A 23355-nucleotide genomic window follows, 5' to 3' on the forward strand; every position below is an offset into this window, starting at 1 on the left:
GCGGGAGGGCGGCTGCCGCATCTGGAGGACAGGTGACGCGTGTCCAGAGCCTGTGGCAGCAGGACCCTTGTTTAGGACGCCCTGGGGGGGTTGCAGACGGACACTGACGCCCCTGATGCCTTGCAGACGGCGTGTTTCCGGGAGGAGCGCGACGTGCTGGTGAACGGGGACTGCCAGTGGATCACCACCCTGCACTACGCCTTCCAGGACGAGAATTACCTGGTACGTGGTCGGGCCGCGGGTTCTGACGCCTTCGTGCTGTTACTAAAAACCGAGAAGATCCCCGAAAACCGGCCTTTTATAGGAATCTGACTCCATGAAACTAGGGTTTGTCTTACGTCGTCATTGGCAGGTGGGTTTTTAAATAGACAGTTCTATCCCTGTTCTTCTTCAATCACTACAGAGCCTGGTTATTTTGTCCTCTGGGTTTATTACATTTAAATAAACGGGGGTGGGGGGGTAAAACATTTCTGTTTTGAAGATGAATAGGAAGCTGCTGTAGGGCTTTAAGAATTGAAAAGGCTCCTATTTGTGTGGGCAGAGGGGCAACTCCTGACTCCTGGGCACTGCCGTGGGTTTCTGGGTCCTGTCCCGTGACCCAGTGAGCTTGGCCTTCACAGTTCCCATCACTTTCTAAGGCGGTGCCTGGGCACAGAGGCGGGGCCTGTGCCGGGCCGGCCTGGCCGTGTGGCGGGCCGTGCGGGTGCCCTGGCGCTTGGGGCCATCCCCTCGGGAAGCCTTGCTCCCACCTTGTTGCCGCCCCATGGACTCTCCAGTCCGTTTCCTGTTTGATGGGAAGTGCAGGAGGTTCCTGAGGCGGGTACGGGCCCAGAGGGCACTGCGTGTTTTGTGTGAGAAGTTTTCCTGAAAGCAGCGCAGCGTTGGGCTCTGAAACGCTAGGCACGACCCCCTTTCTCTAAGCTGGCCCGGCCTTCCGGTCAAGGAGCCGTCTTGAGGTTGGAGGTGCCCGGTTAGAAGCGCAGCGAAAATTAAGGAGAAGGAAAGCGAGGGCTCTGGCGCCTTCTAGGATGTGAACACGCGGCTGCTGCGCTCAGGCTGGGCAGGCTGCCCTTGCCGCCCGCCAGCGGGGTCCTTAGGTGAGTTCCTGCCCCCCTCCCCCCCGCCTCGGGACAGTGGCAGGTGCCACTGCAGGGCTGGGGGAGCGGCAGGGCTGGAAAGCTGGCCCAGGCGCAGCCTGGCTGCTGCGAGGCGCCTGGGCCCCTGCAGCTGCTTCATGTAATTGCTGTCGGCGTCTCGTGAAGACTAAACCTGCTCCAGCAGAAACTGCGAGGGTGTGGCCTGGTGGCTTCCCTCAGAACCTGTGTCGCGGGACGGAATAACTGGGCTTGTTCTTGGGAAACGAGTATCTCCCTGCGCCTCCTGCGCCTGGCAGCCCCTTTCCCTCTGGCCTGAGCCCAGGCGCCCGCGGCCACATGGGGCACGCATGCTGCGCGTGCCGGTTTCTTCCGGCCGACGTGGGGCAGGAGGCGAGGCGGGGATGCTACCTGCCCTCCTGCTGCTTGCTTCCTTTATATATATATTTTATTGATTTTTTTACAGAGAGGAAGGGAGAGGGATAGAGAATTAGAAACATCAATGAGAGAGAAACATCGATCAGCTGCCTCCGGCACACCTCCTACTGGGGATGTGCCCGCAACCCAGGTACATGCCCTTGACTGGAATCAAACCTCAAGGAATTGAACCTGGGACCCTTCAGTCCGCAGGCTAACGCTCTATCCCTGAGCCAAACCGGTTAGGGCTTGCTTCCTTTTTTAAATATGTTCGTATTATTGTTATTTTTAGAGCGCTAGGAAGAGCGGGGGAGAGAGGGGTAGAAGCATCTATGAAAGAGAATCATGGATCGGCTGCCTCCTGCACACACCCTACTGGGGATGGAGCCCGCAGCCCAGGCGTGTGCCCCGACGGGGAATCGAGCTGGTGACCTGGTTCCTGGTTGCTGCTCACCCCCTGCGCCACGCCGCAGGGCACCCTGCTGCTTCCTTTAGGACCCGCAGACCCCGGCTGCTCATGCCTTGCTCTCCCTCACCCATGTGCCTCCATCAGCAGGTGCTGTGGTCTCTTTCTCCGGTGTCGGCCCGTGTCTCCATTCTGTCCACCCCTGCCCAGCCCGTCACCCTCGCCTCCTGCCTGGACCACATCACGGCTTCCTAGGCCCGGTCCAGTGCTGCTCCTGCCCTTCCTGCCCTTCCTCCCCGGCCGCTCTTCACGGGGCAGCCAGAGGAAGCTCTTGGCGCAAGTCAGACGGCAGCCCCTGCGCGCGAGGCCAGCTTCTCCCTCCTCACTCGCCAGGCCCCGGCCATGGCCACCATTGCCCGTTTCTGCAATGGCCACCTTCGTTCTCTTCTCAGCCTCTTTGCATGCGTCCCTCTGTCTGGAATAGGTGGCTTCTGCCTGTCCCTCAGGCCTCACACCTGCCCGATGGGTCGTGTGCAGCAGTGCCCGCCATGCTCTGCCCCGCCCTGGGCTGGTCCCTCCGCTCAATGCCAGCTCCATGGGGGGGTTCCTGTTGCCTGGAGGGGTGCCAGCAAGCTCGTTATGGAGAGAATGAGCGCGCGAACCTCCTTCCGGAGTCGTCTTTGTGGCAGGAATTGAGCCAGGGGTGGGGGAGACAACACGATTCATCAGGCTTCTGCCCTCACACCTCACTGTTACTGGCAGAGACAGGCTCCAGTGCAGAGAGGCCAGTGGGAGGTCTGGCTGAGGCTGCCCTTGGGGAGGGGCGGGAGGGTCTAGGAAGGCTTCTCAGAGGAGGTGGCGGTGCACGGAGTCTCGAGAGCTGAGTTCCGAGACAGGTGAGGGCTGTGGTAAAGCGTCTGTGGGCGAGTGGGACCTGTGGAGCCTGCGGGCGGCGGGCTGGGACCCTGCAGCGTCGGGTTGAGGTGGTGGGTTCCCGCTCCGTCACTCCGCTGGTGACTGGCTGTGCTCCTCATCGTGGACGGGATCGTGCTGGTCCCTGTGAGGCCCGGTGAGGTGGCAGGGAGTGGGCATGAGCCCTGGGCCTGGCGCCGCTGCCCAGAATGTAGCTGTGCTCAGGTTCTCAGTGAATATCCAGTGGCTGTTCTCCAGGCAGCGTGTCTCCTCCCTGTTGGCGAGTTCACTGCTCGGACCAGAGCATCCATCTCTTATAAGGAAGCCAGCGTCGAGGAAGGGGTCCTGGAGGCCGGACCGGCAGCCCCTCCCGCAGTTCAGAGGCTCGGCAGCCACCCCGGCTCTGGCGTCTGGGGTCTCTGGCGGGTGGGGTGCCCCAAGGGGAGCCCCTCACCCCAGCCTTCCCAGTGCAGGAGGTGAGCTCTGAGCGGGTCTGGCTCGTCTGGGCCAGGCAGGCACATGCCCAGTTGCTCCGATTTCTACTCAAGCAATCGATTTTCTGGTTCTTTCACAGGGTGAACCCCCATGAAGTAGCTTTTAGTTTGTTCATGTTACTACTGTCTTTTCTCATAAGAGCTGCTCGTTTTCTGTGATTTAGCTGGTTCCCCTTTCCTCTGGCACAAGTGTGCTCTGTGACGTGAGGACCGGGGGATGATCTGAACCCTAGAACTGTGGCCCATCGTGGTGCTCCCGTGGGGCCTCTGGCTCCCAGAGTGCTGCCTCCTGGAGCCCCCAGTCACTTCCCGTGGGTCCGTGGAGCATCTGCAGGAGCTCATTCCCTGCCGGGAGCACGGCTTAGGTGGCCGCGGGTTGTGATCGGCGGTGCCTGTGCTGAGGGCGGGTCCTGGACCCTGTCCATCACTCTGGGGTCGCGGCTTCTGCGGTGAAGTTAGGCCTTTGCTCGTCAGGCGCAGTGCTGACTGGACGCCGTATTCTGTCCCCTTCCCGATCGCAGTACTTGGTCATGGATTACTACGTGGGTGGTGACCTACTGACACTGCTCAGTAAGTTTGAAGACAAGCTCCCGGAGGACATGGCGCGCTTCTACATCGGGGAGATGGTGCTGGCCATCGACTCCATCCACCAGCTCCACTACGTGCACAGGTAACCCCTCCAGGTCATGGAGGCCACAGCCCTTGAGGTGATCCCCCTTCGGGGTCCCTGAGGCCTCGACCCCGTCCAGGTGTTCAGCCCGGTCACGCACTTGGTGCTCACGTTGAGTGGCCCGGTGCTGGCACCAGAGGTCCCGGTGTCACTGACAGGAGAGCTGATGTCAGGCAGCTACCTGTTCTCAGCTGACCTGGCCCCCTCCCCTGCACCCCAGAGCTCCTGTGGGGTCCCCACCCCGTGTCTCCTCTCTCTCAGCTCCACTTCACTTTCATGCCGACCCCACAGGGCCCTTGGCCTCGAGCGCCCCGCAAACCCTCACAAAGGGATGTGGGGGTGGGAGAGGTGGAGGGCTGTTAGGGGCTTGTTTGTGACGATGTGCCCCTGTTTGTCCGTCACGGAGGACAGCCAGCTCACTGCCCCCGCAGAGGCCGGCATGTGGCGCCCCTTCTGTCTCTTAGTGCTGCTGGCGTGCTGTGCTCAGCACCCTCCTTTGCTTTTATTTATTTATTTTTTAGATTTTAATATGTTTTTATTGGTTTCAGAGAGGAAGGGAGTGGGAGAGAGAGAGAGAAACATCAATGATGAGAGAGAATCATGGATCGGCTGCCTCCTGCACGCCCCTACCTGGGATTGAGCCCACAGCCCAGGCATGTGCCCTGACCGAGAATCGAACCTGGGACCCTTCAGTCCGCAGGCCAGGTCTCTATCCACTGAGCTGCACCAGCTAGGACTGCTTTTGTTTTTGTTAATCCTCACCTGAGGGTATTTTCCCCAGTGATTTTTAGAGAGACACATCAATTGGTTGCCTCCCGCACACGCCCTGACTGGGACCAGGAATCAAGCCCGTGACCCTTCAATTTGAGGGCGGACACTAACCACTGGGCACACTGGACAGGCCCCTCCTTTGCTTTCAAAGTTTCTGTTCCCTTTTCATGCTCTCGGTCATAGAAGCTTATTCTGTCAGTGATGGCGGGTACATGGACAGCAGGTGCGAGTGCTGGTTAGAGAGGCAACTGGCTGCTCTGTACCCAGGCAGGTCACCCCGCACTCCGACCTCTATAAGTACAATTTGGGGGTCCTGGTGGTTTGTGAGCCTGCAGTGGGGGGCCACTTGACCCCTCCGTGTGCCACTCTCTGTCCCTCACCTGTTGCTGTTCTTCCTATTCCTTCGCGGCCCCCACCGGTGGGCTGTGCCGGGACCTGATGTGCAGGGTGAGAGGTGTGCCTGCTGCCACCTCGCCTGGCCAGTCCCCGCAGGAGAGACTCGCCCAGGCGGCCCCAGCTCGCCTGCCGCCGGGGGGCGTGGACCTTCCGAGTGCGCGTGGGGTGTCAGGTGTGTCTTTGTCTCACCAACAGGGACATCAAACCCGACAACGTCCTCCTGGACGCCAATGGGCACATCCGCCTGGCCGACTTCGGGTCGTGTCTGAAGATGAATGATGATGGGACGGTACGTGTCTGTTCTCGTCCTCACACGGTAATGTGTGTGTTGACATGCCTCTTGGAGAAGGAGGGAGGGAGAGAGAGCAGCGCTGTCTGAATGGGGGCGTGGATTTCCTTCCCCACCTACACTGCACTCCATCAGTGTGGACGCGCGCCTCGAGCGCCACCTGACCCCCATCGGCCAGCTATCCGCGGCAGCTCCTGAAGTCGCAGGTGGGGCGGGGCCTGGCCCGGGGCAGAGCCAGCGCCCTCCTCATTCCCACTGGCTGGCTCTGGGCTGCTGTCCCCTCTCTTCCGGACCGGCCTTCCTCGGACGTCAGGACTCACTCTCCCAGGGACTGTCCTGCCCTTTCTGGGGCCTTAGCCGCTGGGAGACTGAAGGGCAGGCTGTGATGGGCAGCCTGACCCCCCCACAGCAGGTTAGAACTGCTGCTGCCTGGAGCCTGTTTCACCAGCGCCCGGGGCTCTGTACATGGGCACACCTGGTCCCGACCACAGTGAGCGGCAACAGAGCCCGTGGGAAGTGGCGCCCCCTTGGGCTGCGACGCCATGGGGCTGTGGAGGTTTGGGCATTGAGACTGGCGAGCAGGAGCCCCTGGCACTTGCCCTGCGTTTGGCAAAGGAGCACCCATTTGCTTGAATTTTGAAACTCAGGCGTTTCTGAGTGAGATGCTTGGCCCGGGCGACGTCCCAGGTTCCCTTGAGCACACCCTCTCCCCAGGTGCGGTCATCGGTGGCCGTGGGCACGCCGGACTACATCTCGCCGGAGATTCTTCAGGCCATGGAGGACGGCATGGGCAAGTACGGCCCCGAGTGCGACTGGTGGTCGCTGGGCGTCTGCATGTACGAAATGCTTTACGGGGAAACGCCCTTCTACGCGGAGTCGCTTGTGGAGACCTACGGAAAGATCATGAACCACGAGGTAAGCGTGCCCTTCCGCACCCCCTGTCCGTGCTGAGGCCCAGCGCAGCCGCGGGGCGCTCGGTGTGGAAGCTGTGGGGTCGTTGGGGAGGGGGCGGATGGGAGCGGGGAGATTCAGGAGAGGGTAGCAGTGGACTTGGCTCAGGCTGCAACACAGCAGGTGCAGGCGGGACTTCAAGGATGGTCCGCGTTCTGGGGGCGAGGATGGTGTTCATCAGGTCAGAATCCCTGCAGCACACGATGTGGCGCGTGGTGGCCGTGCTGTGTCCCCGGGACGCCAGCGGGGAGGACCCGGGCAGCCTGACCCGGGTCTGGGTTCGCCACGCAGATCAGCACGAATCCAGTCCGTTTCCCAGAACCAGTTGTCAGTCACATCTCATCGGAGGAGTCTCTAGTCCCTTCTCCACCCCTTCGCTCCTCCCTGGATCCTCTTCCCTCTCCCAGCCTTCTCTCGGTTTCCTTTGTTTGCTTGTTTTTATTTTCTTTCCCGACTAATGTTTTTGTCATCTGTTACTTTTCTTTATATTTTTTAGTCAAATATTTCTTTCTAATGCCCATCTCACCCTCTGCGCTCTTATTCACTCACATGCTCACACACTCACATGATCACACATTCCCAAAACGGCTCCCGGGGGCTGGTCTGTAGGGAGCATGTGAACACTCATGTGGGGAACGGTCTTCTAATGACTCAAAGCAAGGGGTCCTTTTAACAAACACTTTTTTCAAAGTAGAAATACATTTTTCACTTGTAAATTAGGTTATACTCACTATAAAACCTTCTGACGATGCCATGCACACAGTAGGTGGTGACAGCCACCACCCGCTTCTCAGCGTGGGCGCAGTGCCGTGCGGGCTCTGTGTGCCTCCAGGTGTGTGGTCCTCACAGCAGCCCGGGGACTGGCTGTTGTCCCTTTTCACAGCCATGGTGGCTGGCATGCAGGCCCCTGTGGGAAGGGGAATGCCACAGGGGTGGCCCGGTGCCCTCTGGCAGGCCCGCCTCTGTCCCCCCACATGTGCGTGAACATTGACTGCTATTCCCGTTCCCAGGAGGGTGTTGGCACCCTGCCCCGATAGAGCCGGCAAGGCCATGCTCTCGCTCTCCTGAGCTGTCGTCAGCGGCCGTCTGCGCTGTTTGTTGACTAGATGCTGCTCTGCCGTGCCCCCGAACGCCCTCATCATGCACCCACTTACCCCACCCAGGAGCGGTTCCAGTTCCCGTCCCACGTCACAGATGTGTCTGAGGAGGCGAAGGACCTCATGCAGAGGCTGATCTGCAGCAGGGAGCGCCGGCTGGGCCAGAATGGGATCGAGGACTTCAAAAAGCACCCCTTCTTCCAAGGGCTGAACTGGGAAAACATACGGAACCTGGAAGCACCTTACATTCCCGACGTGAGCAGTCCTTCTGACACGTCCAACTTCGACGTGGATGACGATGTGCTGAGGAACATCGTGAGTGTGGGTCTGCCGGGCATGTGCAGCGTCCGCTTGCTCGGGGCGGGGCTCGCAGGTCCACAGGGGAGGACTCGCAGGTCCACGGGGGGGGCTCGCAGGTCCACGGGGGAGGGCTCGCAGGTCCACAGGGGAGGGCTCACAGGTCCACGGGGGAGGGCTCACAGGTCCACGGGGGAGAGCTCGCAGGTCCACGGGGGAGGGCTCGCAGGTCCACGGCGGGGGGGGGGGCTCGCAGGTCCACGGGGGAGGGCTCGCAGGTCCACTGGGGAGGGCTCACAGGTCCACGGGGGAGGGCTCGCAGGTCCACAGGTGGGCAGCTTGCAGGGCTTGTGTCCAGACAGAAGTTGTGCAGCTATGCTGTTTTTTGAAAGATTAGGCAGGAGTCTCAAGGACAGCGCCTTCTAGCTTGGGCCTTATTGTCCCTTTTTAAAATAATGGATTACAGTTGGAGTGAAAGCGAGTTAAATAGCTGTTTTTCTTAGCATTCATCAGAAACTCTTACCCTGGTTTTTATGGCAGTTTGTACCTTTTCAAAGCAGGTAGCCTCCATTGTCATATTAGAGGTCCCCTGAGGCCCCTCACCTCTTCCAGCCTAAATCCCCGCAGCCTCTGGCTCCCCCTCTCCACCACCCCTGACCCTGGGCACATGGCCATGGCGTCTGCTTCTCAGCAGCACTCGGCCACAGGCTGACTTCCAGGCCGGATCCTGCCCTGGGACCCTCCGGGGTCTGAGCTGGTCCACAGGCCGGGTTCTGCTCACACGCTGCACAGTGGTTTGGTCTCGTCAAGCCCAGCCTTTTACTCTCTGTCCGCACCGTGTCCTGTTTGGGGAACAGTAGCAGTCTAACCAAGGAAAGGGCGAGTTGGGGTACTCCTCAGTTTACCAGTCAGAGCTGCCTCAGCACAGCTAGGAGACGGCGAGAGGCACCGGCACTGCTGTGCTCGCACCACAGCTCCCAGATAAGTCGTCACCGCAGTTTTATTTTGAATAAAGAAACATTGTCAGGCTGAAGATAGGGCTGTAACTAAGATATTCTGCCTTTGGGTCAGACCTCCGCTCTACCTCCGGCCGGATTCAGGCAAGAACTGCAGCCTCTGCCCCAAGTCCCTGGGCGGCCCTGTCCCCTCTGCTCAGGATCGTGTTGAGCAAGATGCGATGCCGTGGCTTTAAAGAGTGGCAGTGACTGGCCTGGTCCGAGCTTGGCCTGTGCCTTTTCACCATCAAAAGGAGTGTGTCTACCCTCCTAACTGTGGTTCATCAGATGAGCCAGGAGTGAGAAATGGCCCTGCCAGTGGCCAGCCGTGCAGGGGACCCCAGCAGTCACCCTGGGCAGGCCGCAAGCTCCCCCCCTGCACCTGTGTGCTCCCCTTCCCAGTGAGCACACGCTCACTGCCAAGCACGCCGTCACTGTGCCATGCGCGCGCTCACGGCGCCATACGTGCTCTCGTGCAGGAGATGCTGCCTCCTGGCTCTCACACGGGTTTCTCTGGGCTGCACTTGCCGTTCATCGGTTTCACGTTCACCACGGAAAGGTACGTGTGGTTCTGCTGTTCCCAATGTGAGGCTCTGCTCTGCGCAGTGTGTGTGTCGGGGCACCGGCTGCCCCCTTAGGGGAGGTGTGGGGGGGGTTCTGTCCTTTAAAAATGCGCCCCTGGTCACTGCATGAGCTGGCGCAGCAGGTCAGACTCTTCGGAAGAGCCTGGAAGGAGGTGACTTAGCACCTTCTTGGTGCCTGAGGAGGGCTGGCCCCAGGCCGCCGACTGCTGACCTGCCCCGAGGCCACAGCACTGGTGCCATGCGGTCCAATGGCGCCTCGGTGGCAGCCACACGCGCAGCCCAGAGCCGTCTTTCATTAGGACACTCTGGCCTTTCAGGGACCGCCCGGAGCCCAGCTTCCATTAGCGGGGCTGGAGCACACTCCCTGCAGAGCGAGAGCCACGCCCACTGGGCCTCCAGCCCCGTGCGCCAGTGCCACTGTGTGTGTTTCTGTGGGTGTCTGTCTCGAACGGGCCTCTCGAAAGTCATGTCTCCCTCCCTCTGAAAAGGACACTGGGGCAAGAGGAGAGGGGTTAGGGCAACGGCATCAGGTGCAGCTGCCACGGGGTCTGCAGGGAGCTCACGGCTCGGCTCCTGGCAGTTCCCAGGGGCTGCTCGCTGGTGCGGTGCTCGCAGGGCCTGAACAGCAGCTGAGCGCCAGAGGCGGCTGCTGCCTCCCGCTCTCACGGGTGGCCCAGGAGGGGGCATGTTGCTTTCCTGTCTGTCCAAGGTGCAGGGCTCGCCACCGGCCAGGTGCCCCAGCTCTCCAGGTGCCAGTCAAGCCTGTGGCCTCAGGCTCGGAGGCTGTAGTTTGGCGGTTTGGACCCCGGGATGCACACTCCCCCAGGACACACACACCCCTGGGACATACACCCCCTACCCATGCACACTCCCCCCGGGATGCACACACCCCCATGCACACACCCACCCAGGACGTACACCCCCCCCATGCACACCAACCCCCCTTCCCCCCGGGACATACCCCCCCCATGCACACCCACCCCGGGGTGCACACTCCTCCAGGACACACACACTCCCGGGACATACACCCCTTACCCCATGCACACTCACCCCGTGGTGCACACTCCCCCAGGACACACACCCCCCCCGGGACATACCCCCCCATGCACACTCCCCCCGGGATGCACACACCCCCAGGACACACACCCACCCAGGACGTACACCCCCCCCATGCACACACCTCCAGGATGCACCCCCCCAGCACACACCCCTGCGACGCACACCCCCCCAGGACACCCCCCCGGGACGTACACACAGCCCCCATGCACACCCCCCCGTGATGCACCCCCCCCCCCCAGGACACACACACCCCCGGGACGTGCACACCCCCCCAGGACACACATGCCTCCGGGACACACACACACACACACACACCCGGGACGCACGGCATCCCGGACACACGGCCCCCCCAGGCCACTTTGAGAAACCCTGCTAGGCCCTTCTGTCGATATCCATGCTGGTGCCTGCTGCACTCAGTGTAGGACTCACCGTCACACTAATGGCAGGAGGTAAAGGAAAGAGGCCGGGAAGGGAGCTGTGTGTGAGAGCGCCTCCTGTCTTCGTCTGCCAGCGCTGTCCACGGCGACCAGCTCAGTGGTGCTGTCAGCCTCTGGAATGGAAGGAACCCTCAGGTTGCACAGGGCTCGGGCCCCAGGGGCTGAAGGAACTGTCCCAGTTAGAGCCAGGAAGCCCTTGACGCAGTGGTGCTCAACCTTCTGGCCCTTTAAATACAGTTCCTCATGTTGTGACCCAACCATAAAATTATTTTTGTTGCCACTTCATCACTGTAATGTTGCTTTTTATGAATCGTCATGTAAATGTCTGATATGCAGGATGGTCTTAGGCGACCCTGTGAAAGGGTCGGTCCACCGCCAAAGGGGTCGCGACCCACGGGTGAGAACCGCTGCCTTGATGGCTCGTGCTGCTCTGGCCGCGCCGCTGTCCTCCGGTGCCGCCCAGTGACTCCTCTGCGCAGCCCAGCGAGGCCTCTCAGGCCCAGCTCTGCACTCGCCTTCCGTGTGAGCCATGGCTTAGAAATTGCGCTTCACTGATTTGCGGAGACGAGTCCCTGACTGGCTCCGAGGCGTGTCCTGGGGCCATTGTCACCCAGTTCCTGCGTCAGGAGGACTCTTGTCTGACTCTGGCTCCATGAACAGTAGAGTCTTTTCACAGGTGTCTGTGCTGCCTTCCCCCCCAGGGAGCCTTTAAATGCTGATGAGGCCTCTGGTCCCAGTGGTGAGGCCTGTGTTTTGTTGCAGCTGCTTTTCTGACCGAGGCTCTCTGAAAACCATGATGCAGTCCAGCACCTTAACCAAGGACGAGGGCGTGCAGCGGGACCTGGAGAGCAGCCTGCAGGCGGAGGCCTATGAGCGGAGGATCCGGAGGCTGGAGCAAGAGAAACTGGAGCTGAGCAGGAAGCTGCAAGGTGAGGGCCGGCTCCTGTGGCTACAGGGGCTCGCACCAGGGCCGCGCTCACACCTGTGTCTCCCCCCCCCCCCGGCCCCCCCAGAGTCTACGCAGACCGTGCAGTCCCTCCACGGCTCGGCTCGGGGTCTGGGCGGTGTGGCCCGAGATAAAGAGGTGAAAAAGCTGACTGAGGAGATCGAGCGCCTGAAGAATAAAATAGCAGGTACGTGTTACAGTCGGGCCGAGCAGTCTCTGCAGAGGAAACTTCAGAGCCTTTCCTCGCAGTGCAGAAGCAGGGCAAGCCTCAGCGTTAGCAGGCCGGTCAGAGCTGCACATTTTATCAGTTTATTTAAAGCCCTTCCCCAGGTGCTGAGCGCTGATGCTTTCATAGCTCCCGCGGTCAGTTCACCCCGGACTCGGAGCCTGTTGCCCTCCCTGCTCTGGCTCCTCGGCCCTGAGACCACCCGGCCTCTCCGCTGCAGCGAGCCTGCTCCCCAGTGTCCTGGTGCTGCATCTGCTGCCCTGGTTCCTGGGCTATCGGTTCCCTAAAGACTCGTCACTTCTAAGTCTTAACCCTTGACCTGACGGGTTGGCGCTGCCACTGATGCATCGCCAGGCAGACCCGAGGCGGGCAGCTTCTCCCCAGTTCTGTCTGGAACCCGCGTCCCCACCCGCAAAGGCTCCGTGGAGTCTGCTCTCAGCAAAGCTGTGGCCCCCGGGGCTCCACTGCCGGCTGCACAGGGCAGCGAGGATGAGGCAGAGGGTGCACAGGTGGCTGCGGGGCCCTGTGTGCGTGGGGAAGTCTGGAGGCCTCTGCCTGAGGGCGGGCGGGTCACGCGTGTTAGGCCGGAATCAGATAGGAGCTTTCGCGGGGGAGGGAACACGGTTTGTTCTCTCCTTTGCTCAGACTCAAACAAGCTCGAGCGACAACTGGAGGACGCAGTGGCGCTTCGCTCGGAGCAGGAGGGCTCAGCGCTCCGGCTGAAAGGCCTGGAGAAGCAGTACCGCGTGGCGCGGCAGGAGAAGGAGGACTTCCACAAGGTAGCGGGCGACGCTGTGCGGAGGGGACCGGGCTCCGTGTGGCACGGCCTGGGGGACTGGGCTCCGTGTGGCACGGCCTGGGGGACTGGGCTCCGTGTGGCACGGCCTGGGGGACTGGGCTCTGGGGGACTGGGCTCCGTGTGGCACAGCCTAGGGCAACCCCCGGACGGTAGCCCCGCAGCTGCCCTGCTTCCAGGGGGACGCTTGGTCACCACAGTCTGCAGAGGAGGCCCTGCTGACATTCAGGTGTTCCCCAAACTCCGCTATCAGTGTGACTTTTCAGGAGGACACGTCGCTGTGTTCACTCGGGGTTGAGTTTTCTAAAAAGGCTCATTTAGACCCTCAGATCAGTGGGCCTGCGCTTGGGGTCTGTTCTCTAAGATGTGGGGGTTTCAAACCCAGGCTGACGGTGGCTCACATGGTGTCACGGCACCTGCAGTGCGTGGTCTGGTGTGCGCTGGGGTGCCCTGCCGCTCCCCGTGTCAAAAAGCCGCTCTGAGCCCACGGGGCCTGGTGTGGGCACTCCCTTCCCCGCGCGGGAGCTACCCCCCACCTGTTTAGGTGCCACAGGGACCAGCTGCAGGGAGGTGAGGTCAGTGCAGCCAGAGAGACACCAGCCTCCCCCCTCAGCCTCCAGGAAAGGGCCAGCTGCCCGGCACTGTTCACAGTGCTTTACTTTGATCGGAGTCTTAACTTCCCCGTGTGTAACATGTCCTTTCCAGTTCTACTGTCTGGATGGTGGGCACTCTGGTTACTTAACATTCACCAGAGTTCACGCCTCGTCCACCTTTGTGCTTGTGTGGGCGGCACAGAGGCGGCCGCCGTGCAGGTGTGGGCGGCGTTGCCCGGGCCGGGAGGGTCTGTCGGGATGGGCGCTGAGCCCGAGCTCAGGTGCACCTCCAGGCTGCACACAGCCGAGCTGGGGCAGAGGGACTGTGCCTGGCGGGCGAGCCTCGGACCGCGCTGTCCCTGAGCTCCCCACCTTCGCATCTCTGCGACGGCAGCGTCATTCTTTCTGTGCAGCAACTGGTCGAAGCGTCCGAGCGCTTGAAGTCCCAGGCTAAAGAGCTGAAAGATGCCCACCAGCAGCGGAAGCTGGCCCTGCAGGAGTTCTCGGAGCTCAGCGAGCGCGTGGCAGAGCTGCGCGCTCAGAAGCAGAAGGTGTCCCGGCAGCTCCGCGACAAGGAGGAGGAGGTGGAGGCCGCCATGCAGAAGGTCGACTCCATGCGGCAGGAGGTCCGCAAATCCGAGAGGCTCAGGAAGGAGGTAGGAGCGTGGGCGTGGCTGCACCAGTGGGCTTCCGTGTGACCCTGACCCACCTCTAAAAGCTGGCGCGGCACAGCGACTGCAGGGTGGCTCATCACTCGGGTGAAGCCCGGTGAAGGGATCTGGCAAGCGATGGCTCGGTGGTCTCAGCCCCTACGTCCGTGTGTGACGTTAGTAAGTGACTCCTGTAGTGCTGGTTTTTAAAATCACCTGTGAAAGCTGATAGAGGGTATTCATGCCCACAAATGTGATGGAAACACGCCGCGATGGGCTGCCGCGGGGCTTCCGGGAGCGTGCGCACCTGCGTCCGTGCAGCAGCCAGGAGCGGGCGGGCTCGGCCTGCGCCCCATGCCCGGGCCGCGATCCGCACGCTGGCAGGCCAGTGGGGCCTGGAGAGCTCGCCTGTGTGGCTGGTGGCTCTTAACGTTCACGTTAGATGTGAAAAGTGACACTTTTCATTATAGCAGTAAACCCATTACAAGTAGCACAGATAGTGTTTTAAAGAAGTATTTTCCCCAAAAGTGTAGCGAGAAGAGTGGCATTTTTCACTTTTTGTCCTTTCCTTGATAACGGGCTGAACAGAAAACACCTCTGTGCCCACCTGCTCCGTGTTCTGTGTGGTGTGCACTGTCTGGGAATGGGCGGGAAGAAACCCTGGGGTGGGGGCGGGGGCGCGGGGGGCAAAGGGAGGCCTTGCAGGCCCTGGAGAGAACCGCGGCCTCGGGGTGCCCGCGTCCTGCTGTTGGTGGGGACGCGCTGTGAGCCCGGACGCTCCTCCTTCTCCTCAGGGCCCTTCGCCATCCGCCTCAGAAGCCTCTTGGCTGTGGGTAATGCTGGCCCCGTTACAGACGTCCCTCACTCCCCAGTGCTCCCCTTCACCCAGTCCCCGCCTTCCCCACACTGTGGTCTGTGTCCGTGGGCTGTGCATGTGTGTTCTTGGAGTCCGGCACCTTAGACCACTCGGCCATCCTGACACATTGGTACATATATGTTCTCTGGTTCGTTTCTTCCAGTTCCCGTCCCCCTCACCCCCCTCCGAGATCTGTTGGTCTGTTTCATGCAGCCAGGCCTCTCGTCCTATTTGGTTCATCAGTTTATTTTGTTCATATGAGTGAGATCACGTGATACTTGTCCTTCTCTGACTGGCTTATTTCACTTAGTTAGCGTGATACTCTCCAGGTCCCTCCATGCTGTCTCAAAGGGTAAGAGGTCCTTCTTTTTACTGTTGCAGAGTGTTCCATGGTGTAGATGTACCACAGCTTTTTATCCACTGTCTGCTGATGGGCACTGGGCTGTTTCCAGACCTCAGCCATTGTACATTGCGCTGCTGTGGACATGGGGTGCACACATGCGTTCTGATGGGGGTGTCGGGATCCCAGCAGTGGGATCACTGGGTCCCGTGGCAGGTCCATCTGTAAGTTGTGGAGGAAGCTCCACACTGTTTTGCACAGCGGCTGCCCGGTCTGCATCCCCGCGTGCTATTGCAGCCCCGATGCGTCTGTAGTTGTAGCCACTGGGATTCAGGGGGGGCCTGCGAGCACCGCCGCTCGGATGGAGGGGGTGAGGGGGTGCTGGACCCGCGGACCCGCTGGGAGCAGGAGTGCTCCATTTAAGAAGCGCATGTGTGTCCTCCAATAGCAGAGAACTTGTTTTCACAAACCAGTGCCTTTCTCGATGTTCCCCATCAAATTCCCCGTTTACGTGAGAGTTTAACGTTGTTTTACTAACCAGCCATTCTAGTCAATCCCTGAGGAGCGCTCCTCAGACTTGACTGAGCGATGAAACCTGGGACAGAGTGAAGTGAGAGCTTGCAGGATTCTGCGCACTTAGAGACCGTGGGGGCGGGGAGGGGGGGGCGGGGGGGCGGGGGTGACACGTGCTGCTGGCTCGGTGCCTCTGAACCACGGTTCCCCGTTTTGCAGCTGGAAGCTCGGCTCGAGGACGCCGTGGCCGAGGCCTCCAAGGAGCGCAAGCTTCGCGAGCACAGCGAGAGCTTCTCCAAGCAACTCGAAAGCGAGCTCGAGGCCCTGAAGGTAGAGCCCCTGGGCCCCGCCCCCACCAGCAGCTGTGACCCTCCCTGCCGACTGGGAACTCATCCTAGGAGCGGGCTGTCGCGGGAGGGCCATCCAGCAGGCCCGGCCTTCGGAGCCCGTCACTAGCACCTGTGCCTCTGGACACCTGGGCTTCTAAACTCCTGGGCCCACTTCTGGGAAAGTCCCTTGAAGCCGGTGTCCTGCCACAACAGCGGAGACAGGCTGGTCGTCCGTGGCCAGAGGCGGCGAGGGGACAGGAGAAAGGCCTGGGGTGGGAGAGGGCGGTGGAAGGCTGGGCTCCTGGCTGACCTCCTGTGACCCCAGGGCCTCCACCTGCCTCGCCGTGGGTTCTTTGTGAATGGAGACGCTGAGGCCTCTCTCTCCCTCGCACCCCCTCCCAGCCCCTGGCGAAGCCGCCACGTCTCCCCTGGGTGTCTGTGTCCCCCTCACCTGCGCTGCCACCTGCCTGGCCAGTGCGCCGACCGCACTCCTCCCTGCCAGTCTCGGCCACGCCACCTGGTGACTGTCATTGTCCCTCTGCTGCACGAGAGCAGAGACGTCACGTGGCCGTGGCCACAGGGGCCTGACGGTCGGTCCCCAGAGTGCTGAGCGGGAGTGCTGGGCAGAGGGACCTGGAGCCATCCACATCGCAGGGTGACACAGCGTGACACGGCCCCGGGCCCGACAGGTCTGGGCACGTCCCTCCTGCAGGCAGATGCTGTCACCCCCAAAGCTGCCCTCCTAAGGCTACGGGACCGGGCTCAGCTGTCACAGGACCGTGCCTGCCGGTGGGGGCACAGGCAGCAGCGTGCCAAGGGCCTGCACGTGGGAGGGGACGCAGCGTGACCCCGAGGGAGGGCAGGGGTGTGTGTGACTTACCTGAACCTTCATCTCCAGGGAAAGCAAGGGGGCCGGGGACCAGGGGCCTCCTTAGAGCATCAGCAAGAGATTTCCAAAATCAAGTCTGAGCTGGAGAAGAAGGTCTTGTTCTACGAAGAGGAGCTGGTCAGGCGCGAGGCCTCCCACGTGCTGGAGGTGAAAACTGTGAGGAAGGAGGTGCATGACTCTGAGAGCCACCAGCTGGCCCTGCAGAAGGAGATCTTAATGTTAAAAGACAAATTGGAGAAGTCAAAGCGAGAACGGTGAGTTCCCCGTCTCCTCCGTGTGGAAGGCGCAGGCTGGTGTGGCTGGGCTGGGGTGGGCCCAGCGGGCTCTGACCCTGCCCCTCCCGCAGGCTCAGTGAGGTGGAGGAGGCAGTGGGCACCGTCAAAGACAAGTTCGAGCGAGACCGAGCCGTGCTGTCGGAGGAGAACAAGAAGCTGGCCGCCGAGAAGGAGAGGGTAATGGAGGGCTCGGGGCGCCTCGGGGAGGCGGGAACTTGTCCCTCGTGGATGCTGGAAGTTTGCGTTTTAAGTATTTTTATTTTTCAGTGAAGTAATGGTGATCTTTTAAATGGGGTGTTTGTAATTGGCTAAAAGCTGCTGATGATCTGAAATCACTGGCTCTTGGTCCCTTTTATGTTCAGATCTGCATTGAAATGTGACTGGAGTTGGATACAATCAAAAGTCCACATCCTGAACTTCATAACCATTAAAGAAAACTGCCAAAATCTTCAAAAGAACTTGCAGTTTGCATAATGCTGATGTCCTATCGCGGGCGCCGATAACCCCCCGTGTGTGCGATCGTTTACTTTCAGCTTTGCTCCTTCGTGGACAAGCTCACAGCTCAGAACAGGCACCTGGAGGACGAGCTGCAGGACCTGGCAGCCAAGAAGGAGTCGGTGGCCCACTGGGAAGCTCAGATCGCCGAGATCATCCAGTGGTACGTCGGCCCGCCCAGCGGTGTGGCCAGGCCCAGGCTCAGGCTCAGGTGTGGCCCAGGCTCAGGTGTGGCCCGGCTCAGGTGTGGCCCAGGCTCAGGTGTGGCCCAGGCTCAGGTGTGGCCCGGCTCAGGTGTGGCCCAGGCTCAGGTGTGGCTCAGACTCAGGTGTGGCCCGGCTCAGGTGTGGCCCAGGCTCAGGTGTGGCCCAGGCTCAGGTGTGGCCAGGCCCAGGTGTGGCTCAGACTCAGGTGTGGCCCGGCTCAGGTGTGGCCAGGCTCAGGTGTGGCTCAGACTCAGGTGTGGCCCAGGCTCAGGTGTGGCCAGGCTCAGACTCAGGTGTGGCCAGGCTCAGGTGTGGCTCAGACTCAGGTGTGGCTCAGACTCAGGTGTGGCTCAGGCTCAGGTGTGGCCCAGCCCAGGATGCCGGTTCTCCAGCTCCTCTTCCTCTGTGACCGTCATGTACACCTGCTATTTCTCTCACGCCCAGGCACAGCCCTCCGCTGTGCCCCCACATCGCTAGTGGCAGTGGCAGTTCTGCCCAGGGCCGTTGCGCTGAGCTAAAGGTGGAGAGGCAGCCACCAGGTCTCTGAGGTGTGGCTGAGGCTGTGCAGGGACACCCGCCCTCGGAGGCACCGCTTCACCAAGCGCCATGCAGGGCAGGCGACCGAAGGAGCGGGGACTGGCCTCTCCCTGCGGCGCATTCTTTTTTTTATACATATTTTTATTGGTTTCAGAGAGGAAGGGAGAGGGAGAGAGAGACAGACATCAATGATGAGAGAGTCATTGATCAGCTGCCTCCTGCAGGACCTACACTGGGGAATTGAACCTCGACCTCCTGGTTCATAGGTCGATGCTCAACCCCTGAGCCACACCGGCCAGCCTCGGGGGCATTCTGTTGTCATGGGGACTGGTGTCCCGTGAGAGGACGTGGGTCCCTGTGTCCTCGGCGGCGGGACCCATGCGTGCTCCTGGCTCCTGGCACTCAGACATCACATCCCCTCCCGCAGGGTCAGCGACGAGAAAGACGCACGGGGTTACCTCCAAGCTCTGGCTTCGAAGATGACGGAAGAGCTCGAGGCGTTGAGGAGCTCCAGCCTGGGGTCGAGAACTCTGGTGGGTTGTGCCCTAAAGCGCACATCTGTCCCAGGGGACTCGCGAGGGGCTGTCGCCGTGAAGCACCACGCAGGCCGTTCCCGTGGGGACAGCGGTGTGAGGAGCCCTGGCATGGCGTCCGCTCCGGGAGGCCAGGTGCTGTCGTCCTCGCTCACGTCGCCGTGCTCAGTGGTGCCGCGCCCTCACCCTCGGGACAGGCCTTCTAGGTGACCAGCCAGTGGTCTGTGTTTGCAGCGCTGGGAGTGTGGCCAGCTCGGGGCTGCATAGGTCCTCAGCCCAGTTCCCTGTCTCCATTTCTCTGGGTCCCATTTACTTTCTAAAAACAATTCGTTTTGTGAACAAACGATACAGAACAGTAAGAACAGAGGCTCAGGGAAAGGGTTTATTAGAATTCTGGTTCCGTCATGTTTTCCTGGTGGGAAAGTATATTTACCCAAAGGGACAGCGCCTGCAGGTGTGGTAACTGCTCCGCTCACACGAGCACAGAGCTCGGCCTGTGGGTGCGGAGGCTGAGCGCGCAGCGGCCTCAGTGCGTGTCCCAGGGACTCCCTGCGTCCCCAGAGCCCTCCGTCTGTGAGACACAGTGACAGCTCAGGCTTCTTGAAGAGAAGACCACGGCCGCATCGCCCCATCCCTGGGAAACATCTTCGCTTTTAGGGGCGAGGTTTCTGCAGCAACTGGGATGGTCAGTAAGTGTCTTCCGTCTCAGCGCTCCTCTTCCAGCTGCTGTGTGCCCTGGCTCCTAGGAGCTGCGCTGACCAGTCTGTGCGTACCCTCGTAGGAGGAGAAAGATGCCGTCACAGGTCCTCCTAGCAGCACGGGCTTCGGAGATTCTTGTTGCAGAATGCATGTAGATGGCTCCTGTTGCAGGGCACATTGGATGAGGTTGCAGTTCCTTTTTCCCTGAGTCTGTTCAGTTACTGATTCTGGAGAAAATCCATCCAGGACGTTGTTGCCTGGAGACTGAGGGCTCAGTCACGTTCCCTCCACGCCTGCTCCTGCCTGCAGCTGGGAAAGGCCCCTCGGGCCGCGCTCTTCTCCGCGATGGACGGAGAGCGGCAGCCTCGGCTGTGCTTGAAACTTAGGAATAAGGTGTCCAGATGCCTCTCATTCCCCTTGGAAGTCAGCGGGCTGGTTGGCCCGCCCAGTGAGCAGTGCTGCAGCGGCTGCTTCCCTCGCTGTGCCATCCCCTGGCGTGCTCCGCCCCTCCTTTTCCTTTCTCTTAGTCTCCTCCCAGGTAGGCATGTCGGTAAAGAATGCCGTCATTCCTGCAGTGAGGAAATAGCCAAATGCTTCAGGCTAGAACAGTGCTGGCGAACCTGTGACACGCGTGTCAGAGGTGACACGCGAACTCATTTTTTTGGTTGATTTTTCTTTGTTAAGTGGCATTTAAATATATAAAATAAATATCAAAAATATAAGTCTTTGTTTTACTATGGTTGCAAATATCAAAAAATTTCTATATGTGACACGGCACCAGAGTTAAGTTAGGGTTTTTCAAAATGCTGACACGCCGAGCTCAAAAGGTTCGCCAGCACTGGGGTAGAAGGAAGTAAGATAACTGTGACCGTGCAGTGCCGCTTAGCTTTGTAAGAGCCTAGTGGCCCAAATAGAAATTACATGATGGCCCTAGTTGGTTTGGCTCGGTGGCTAGAGCAGGGGTGGGCAAACTTTTTGACTCGAGGGCCACAATGGGTTCTTAAACTGGACCGGAGGGCCGGAACAAAAGCATGGATGAGTGTTTGTGTGAACTAATACATGTTAACACTGCTGCTGGTGAAGGAGCGGAGGGGAGAGCAAGAGAACCCTCCACTCTTTCGGCTCCACGGGCCGGATAGAACAGCGGAACGGGCCGGATCCGGCCCCGGGCTGTAGTTTGCCCACGGCTGGGCTAGAGCGTCGGCCTGCGGACTGAAGGGTCCCGGGTTTGATTCCAGGTCAGGGCACATGCCCAGGTTGTAGGCTCGATTCCCCAGTAAGGGGTGTGTAGGAGGTAGCGATCAATTATTCTTTCTCATTGTTGATGTTTCTCTCTCTTCCTCTCCCTTCCTCTTTGAAATCAATTTAAAAAATTACATTATAGGATCCATTTTATTCCTTCAAAAAATTAGTGAATTTTTAAAAGATCTCTAAGGAAGAATAAAGACCATAAAATATTGAAAATAAAATTGGCTGTGATGGACTTCGATAATATCTGAGAGTTAATCTTTAAATATGATAAACGTTTAAGGTTAGAAACAGATGAATTTATTATTTGTTAGCGTTAATTTTGTGAAGTCAGTAGTTTAAAATGTATCTCTCACATTTGAACCAACGCACACAGGACCCCCTCTGGAAGGTGCGCCGCAGTCAGAAGCTGGACATGTCCGCGCGGCTGGAGCTGCAGTCGGCACTGGAGGCCGAGATCCGGGCCAAGCAGCTGGTTCAGGAGGAGCTGAGGAAGGCCAAGGACTCGAACCTCTCCTTTGAAAGGTGCTTGTCCTCCCATGTGGGCCCTGGGGCACGCCTGCCGTCCCTCAGAGGATGGGGCTGAGGTGTGGGCGGGTGTCACCACTACACAGGTGCAGAGCCAGGATTCGATGGTAGGTCCCCCCGTGCTGGACTGGCCTGCTCGCCGCCTCGCCAGATGTTGGCTGCAGCAGCTGGCTGCTCCGTCCCCCCACAAAAGCCTAGGAACCCCAAGACCTTGTGCTCAGGGAGGTGGTAGCTACCATCTTGCCTGTTAGGGGAAGGACACAGGTGTAAGGTCTGAGTGCCCTGGGCTGTGTGTCCTCAGAGGGCAGAGGGTGGTCCAGAGAGAGAGCAGTGTCCATGCCGCGGGCTCCACACCGTGGTCTTTGCCATCCGTGTTTGTGCTGCGGAACCACTGGTACCATCCAGACGCGCTAGGGGAGGCCGGCCCGTCACGCATGTGTCCGTCCGCATATGTGTGGAGCCCGGGCACGTCCGGCACTTTCCCGGGGACAGCCCCGCCCCGCCTTCCTCTCAGCCGCTCGCAGATGCCTGGCTCTGCACCTAACGCCGCCTATTTCCCCTTTTAGTAAACTAAAGGACTCGGAAGCCAAAAATAAAGCATTATTAGAAGAAATGGAAATTTTGAAGAAGAAGATGGAAGAAAAATTTAGAGCAGATACTGGTAAATTAAAATTACAAGTTTTTACATTTTTAAAGTATGAGCCTTTTTTAATGAAATGGTTTTGTTTTTAGATTTAATTTCTTTTGGGTTTAATAGCTCATAGTTATTTGAAGAGAACACTTAGTCATTCCAAAGCCAGAACTCTGAAATGGGTGCGCCCAGTGATCCGCTCCCTGGAGCCACCCACAGGTCTGGGTGGTCCTTCCTGTGTCCGGTCTTGAAAGAAATGAGTGTAGTTAGACGTCACATCCCATGACAAGGGACCGCTGTGTGCTCTGTGGCCGGGTGTCGGCCCCTCCGGCCTCGCTGTCCTGGGACCCGCAGCCGGGTGTGGACCCGCATACAGCATTTCCCATCCCGTCACTGTGTTTTGGGCGAGATGTCCAGCGTGAACTGCCGGCCCAAGGGTCAGCGTGCACACCTTGCAGGTGCTGCCGCTGCGGCAGGCACCGGGACGTCTTTGCCCGCCACGGGTCGGGCGGGTCCCCATCACTCCCAGGTGGGGTCACCCTGTCGGTGCGAAGCAGCATCGCCGCGGAGCCGGGTTTGCGTTTTCTTATTCTGAGCAGGACGTGGGCTGGCTGTGGTTCTTCCTCTGGTTTATACATTTGTATCCTTTGCCCATTTTAGAAATAGAGGCTGTGCAGTCTTTTTCTTACTTCTCCGAAGCTTTCGGGGCATTGAGGATTAGAGGCTTTTGTTTGTGACTGAAGTTGCAAGTATTTTTTCTCGGCTGTCTTTTACTTCGGGCTTTTTATTTTTAAGCCGGGGATAGGGTTTTAAATGGTGTGTGTGTCTGATCAGTGTTTCCCCTTTGAGGCAGAGAGAGAGACTCCTGCGCCCAGTTGTTCGGGGGGTGCACCCGTGCTCTCCTCCGGCGCGTGCAGGGTCGCTGTGCAGGTAGCTCACCAGCCCGCTTGCAGTTTGTGAGGACGTGCAGTCCGGGGGACCCGTCCTATCTTTTCCCCGTGGCCCGTTAGCTGTTCAGCACCAGTTAAGTTCCCGTCCCTCCTGACTTCCTGTTACTCTGCTCATGCGTGAGATTGCCCTGGGCGCCAGCTCTGAGCCGGGATTTTCTCCCCTGTTCGTCATTCCTGGGCCAGACCTCTTGTGGGTCCATTTTAACAGCTGGTGGGTCTCCTCCTGCCCCTTTCTTCAGAGACTCC

The 23355-nt window shown here is 59.7% G+C and overlaps 1 protein-coding gene across 1 annotated transcript in view; it reads left to right on the top strand.

The window, feature by feature from the left end:
• CDC42BPB (CDC42 binding protein kinase beta) overlaps window positions 1–23355 on the top strand; it is a gene marked incomplete at its 5' end in the record, with an annotated part of 86357 nt that overhangs the window by 43960 nt on the left and 19042 nt on the right. The window contains 17 exons of the mRNA XM_081086010.1: window positions 127–222; window positions 3845–3993; window positions 5356–5449; window positions 6164–6364; window positions 7564–7812; window positions 9269–9348; window positions 11632–11798; window positions 11883–12002; window positions 12687–12820; window positions 13844–14086; window positions 16009–16119; window positions 17017–17261; window positions 17354–17459; window positions 17816–17940; window positions 18948–19053; window positions 21377–21525; window positions 22095–22189. Of these exons, the coding sequence (XP_080942136.1) occupies window positions 127–222; window positions 3845–3993; window positions 5356–5449; window positions 6164–6364; window positions 7564–7812; window positions 9269–9348; window positions 11632–11798; window positions 11883–12002; window positions 12687–12820; window positions 13844–14086; window positions 16009–16119; window positions 17017–17261; window positions 17354–17459; window positions 17816–17940; window positions 18948–19053; window positions 21377–21525; window positions 22095–22189 (2470 nt within the window). The remainder of the gene's footprint in view (window positions 1–126; window positions 223–3844; window positions 3994–5355; window positions 5450–6163; window positions 6365–7563; window positions 7813–9268; window positions 9349–11631; window positions 11799–11882; window positions 12003–12686; window positions 12821–13843; window positions 14087–16008; window positions 16120–17016; window positions 17262–17353; window positions 17460–17815; window positions 17941–18947; window positions 19054–21376; window positions 21526–22094; window positions 22190–23355) is intronic.

This window comes from Myotis nattereri, assembly GCF_964212035.1.
Source record: "Myotis nattereri genome assembly, chromosome: 1".
NCBI lineage: Eukaryota > Metazoa > Chordata > Mammalia > Chiroptera > Vespertilionidae > Myotis > Myotis nattereri.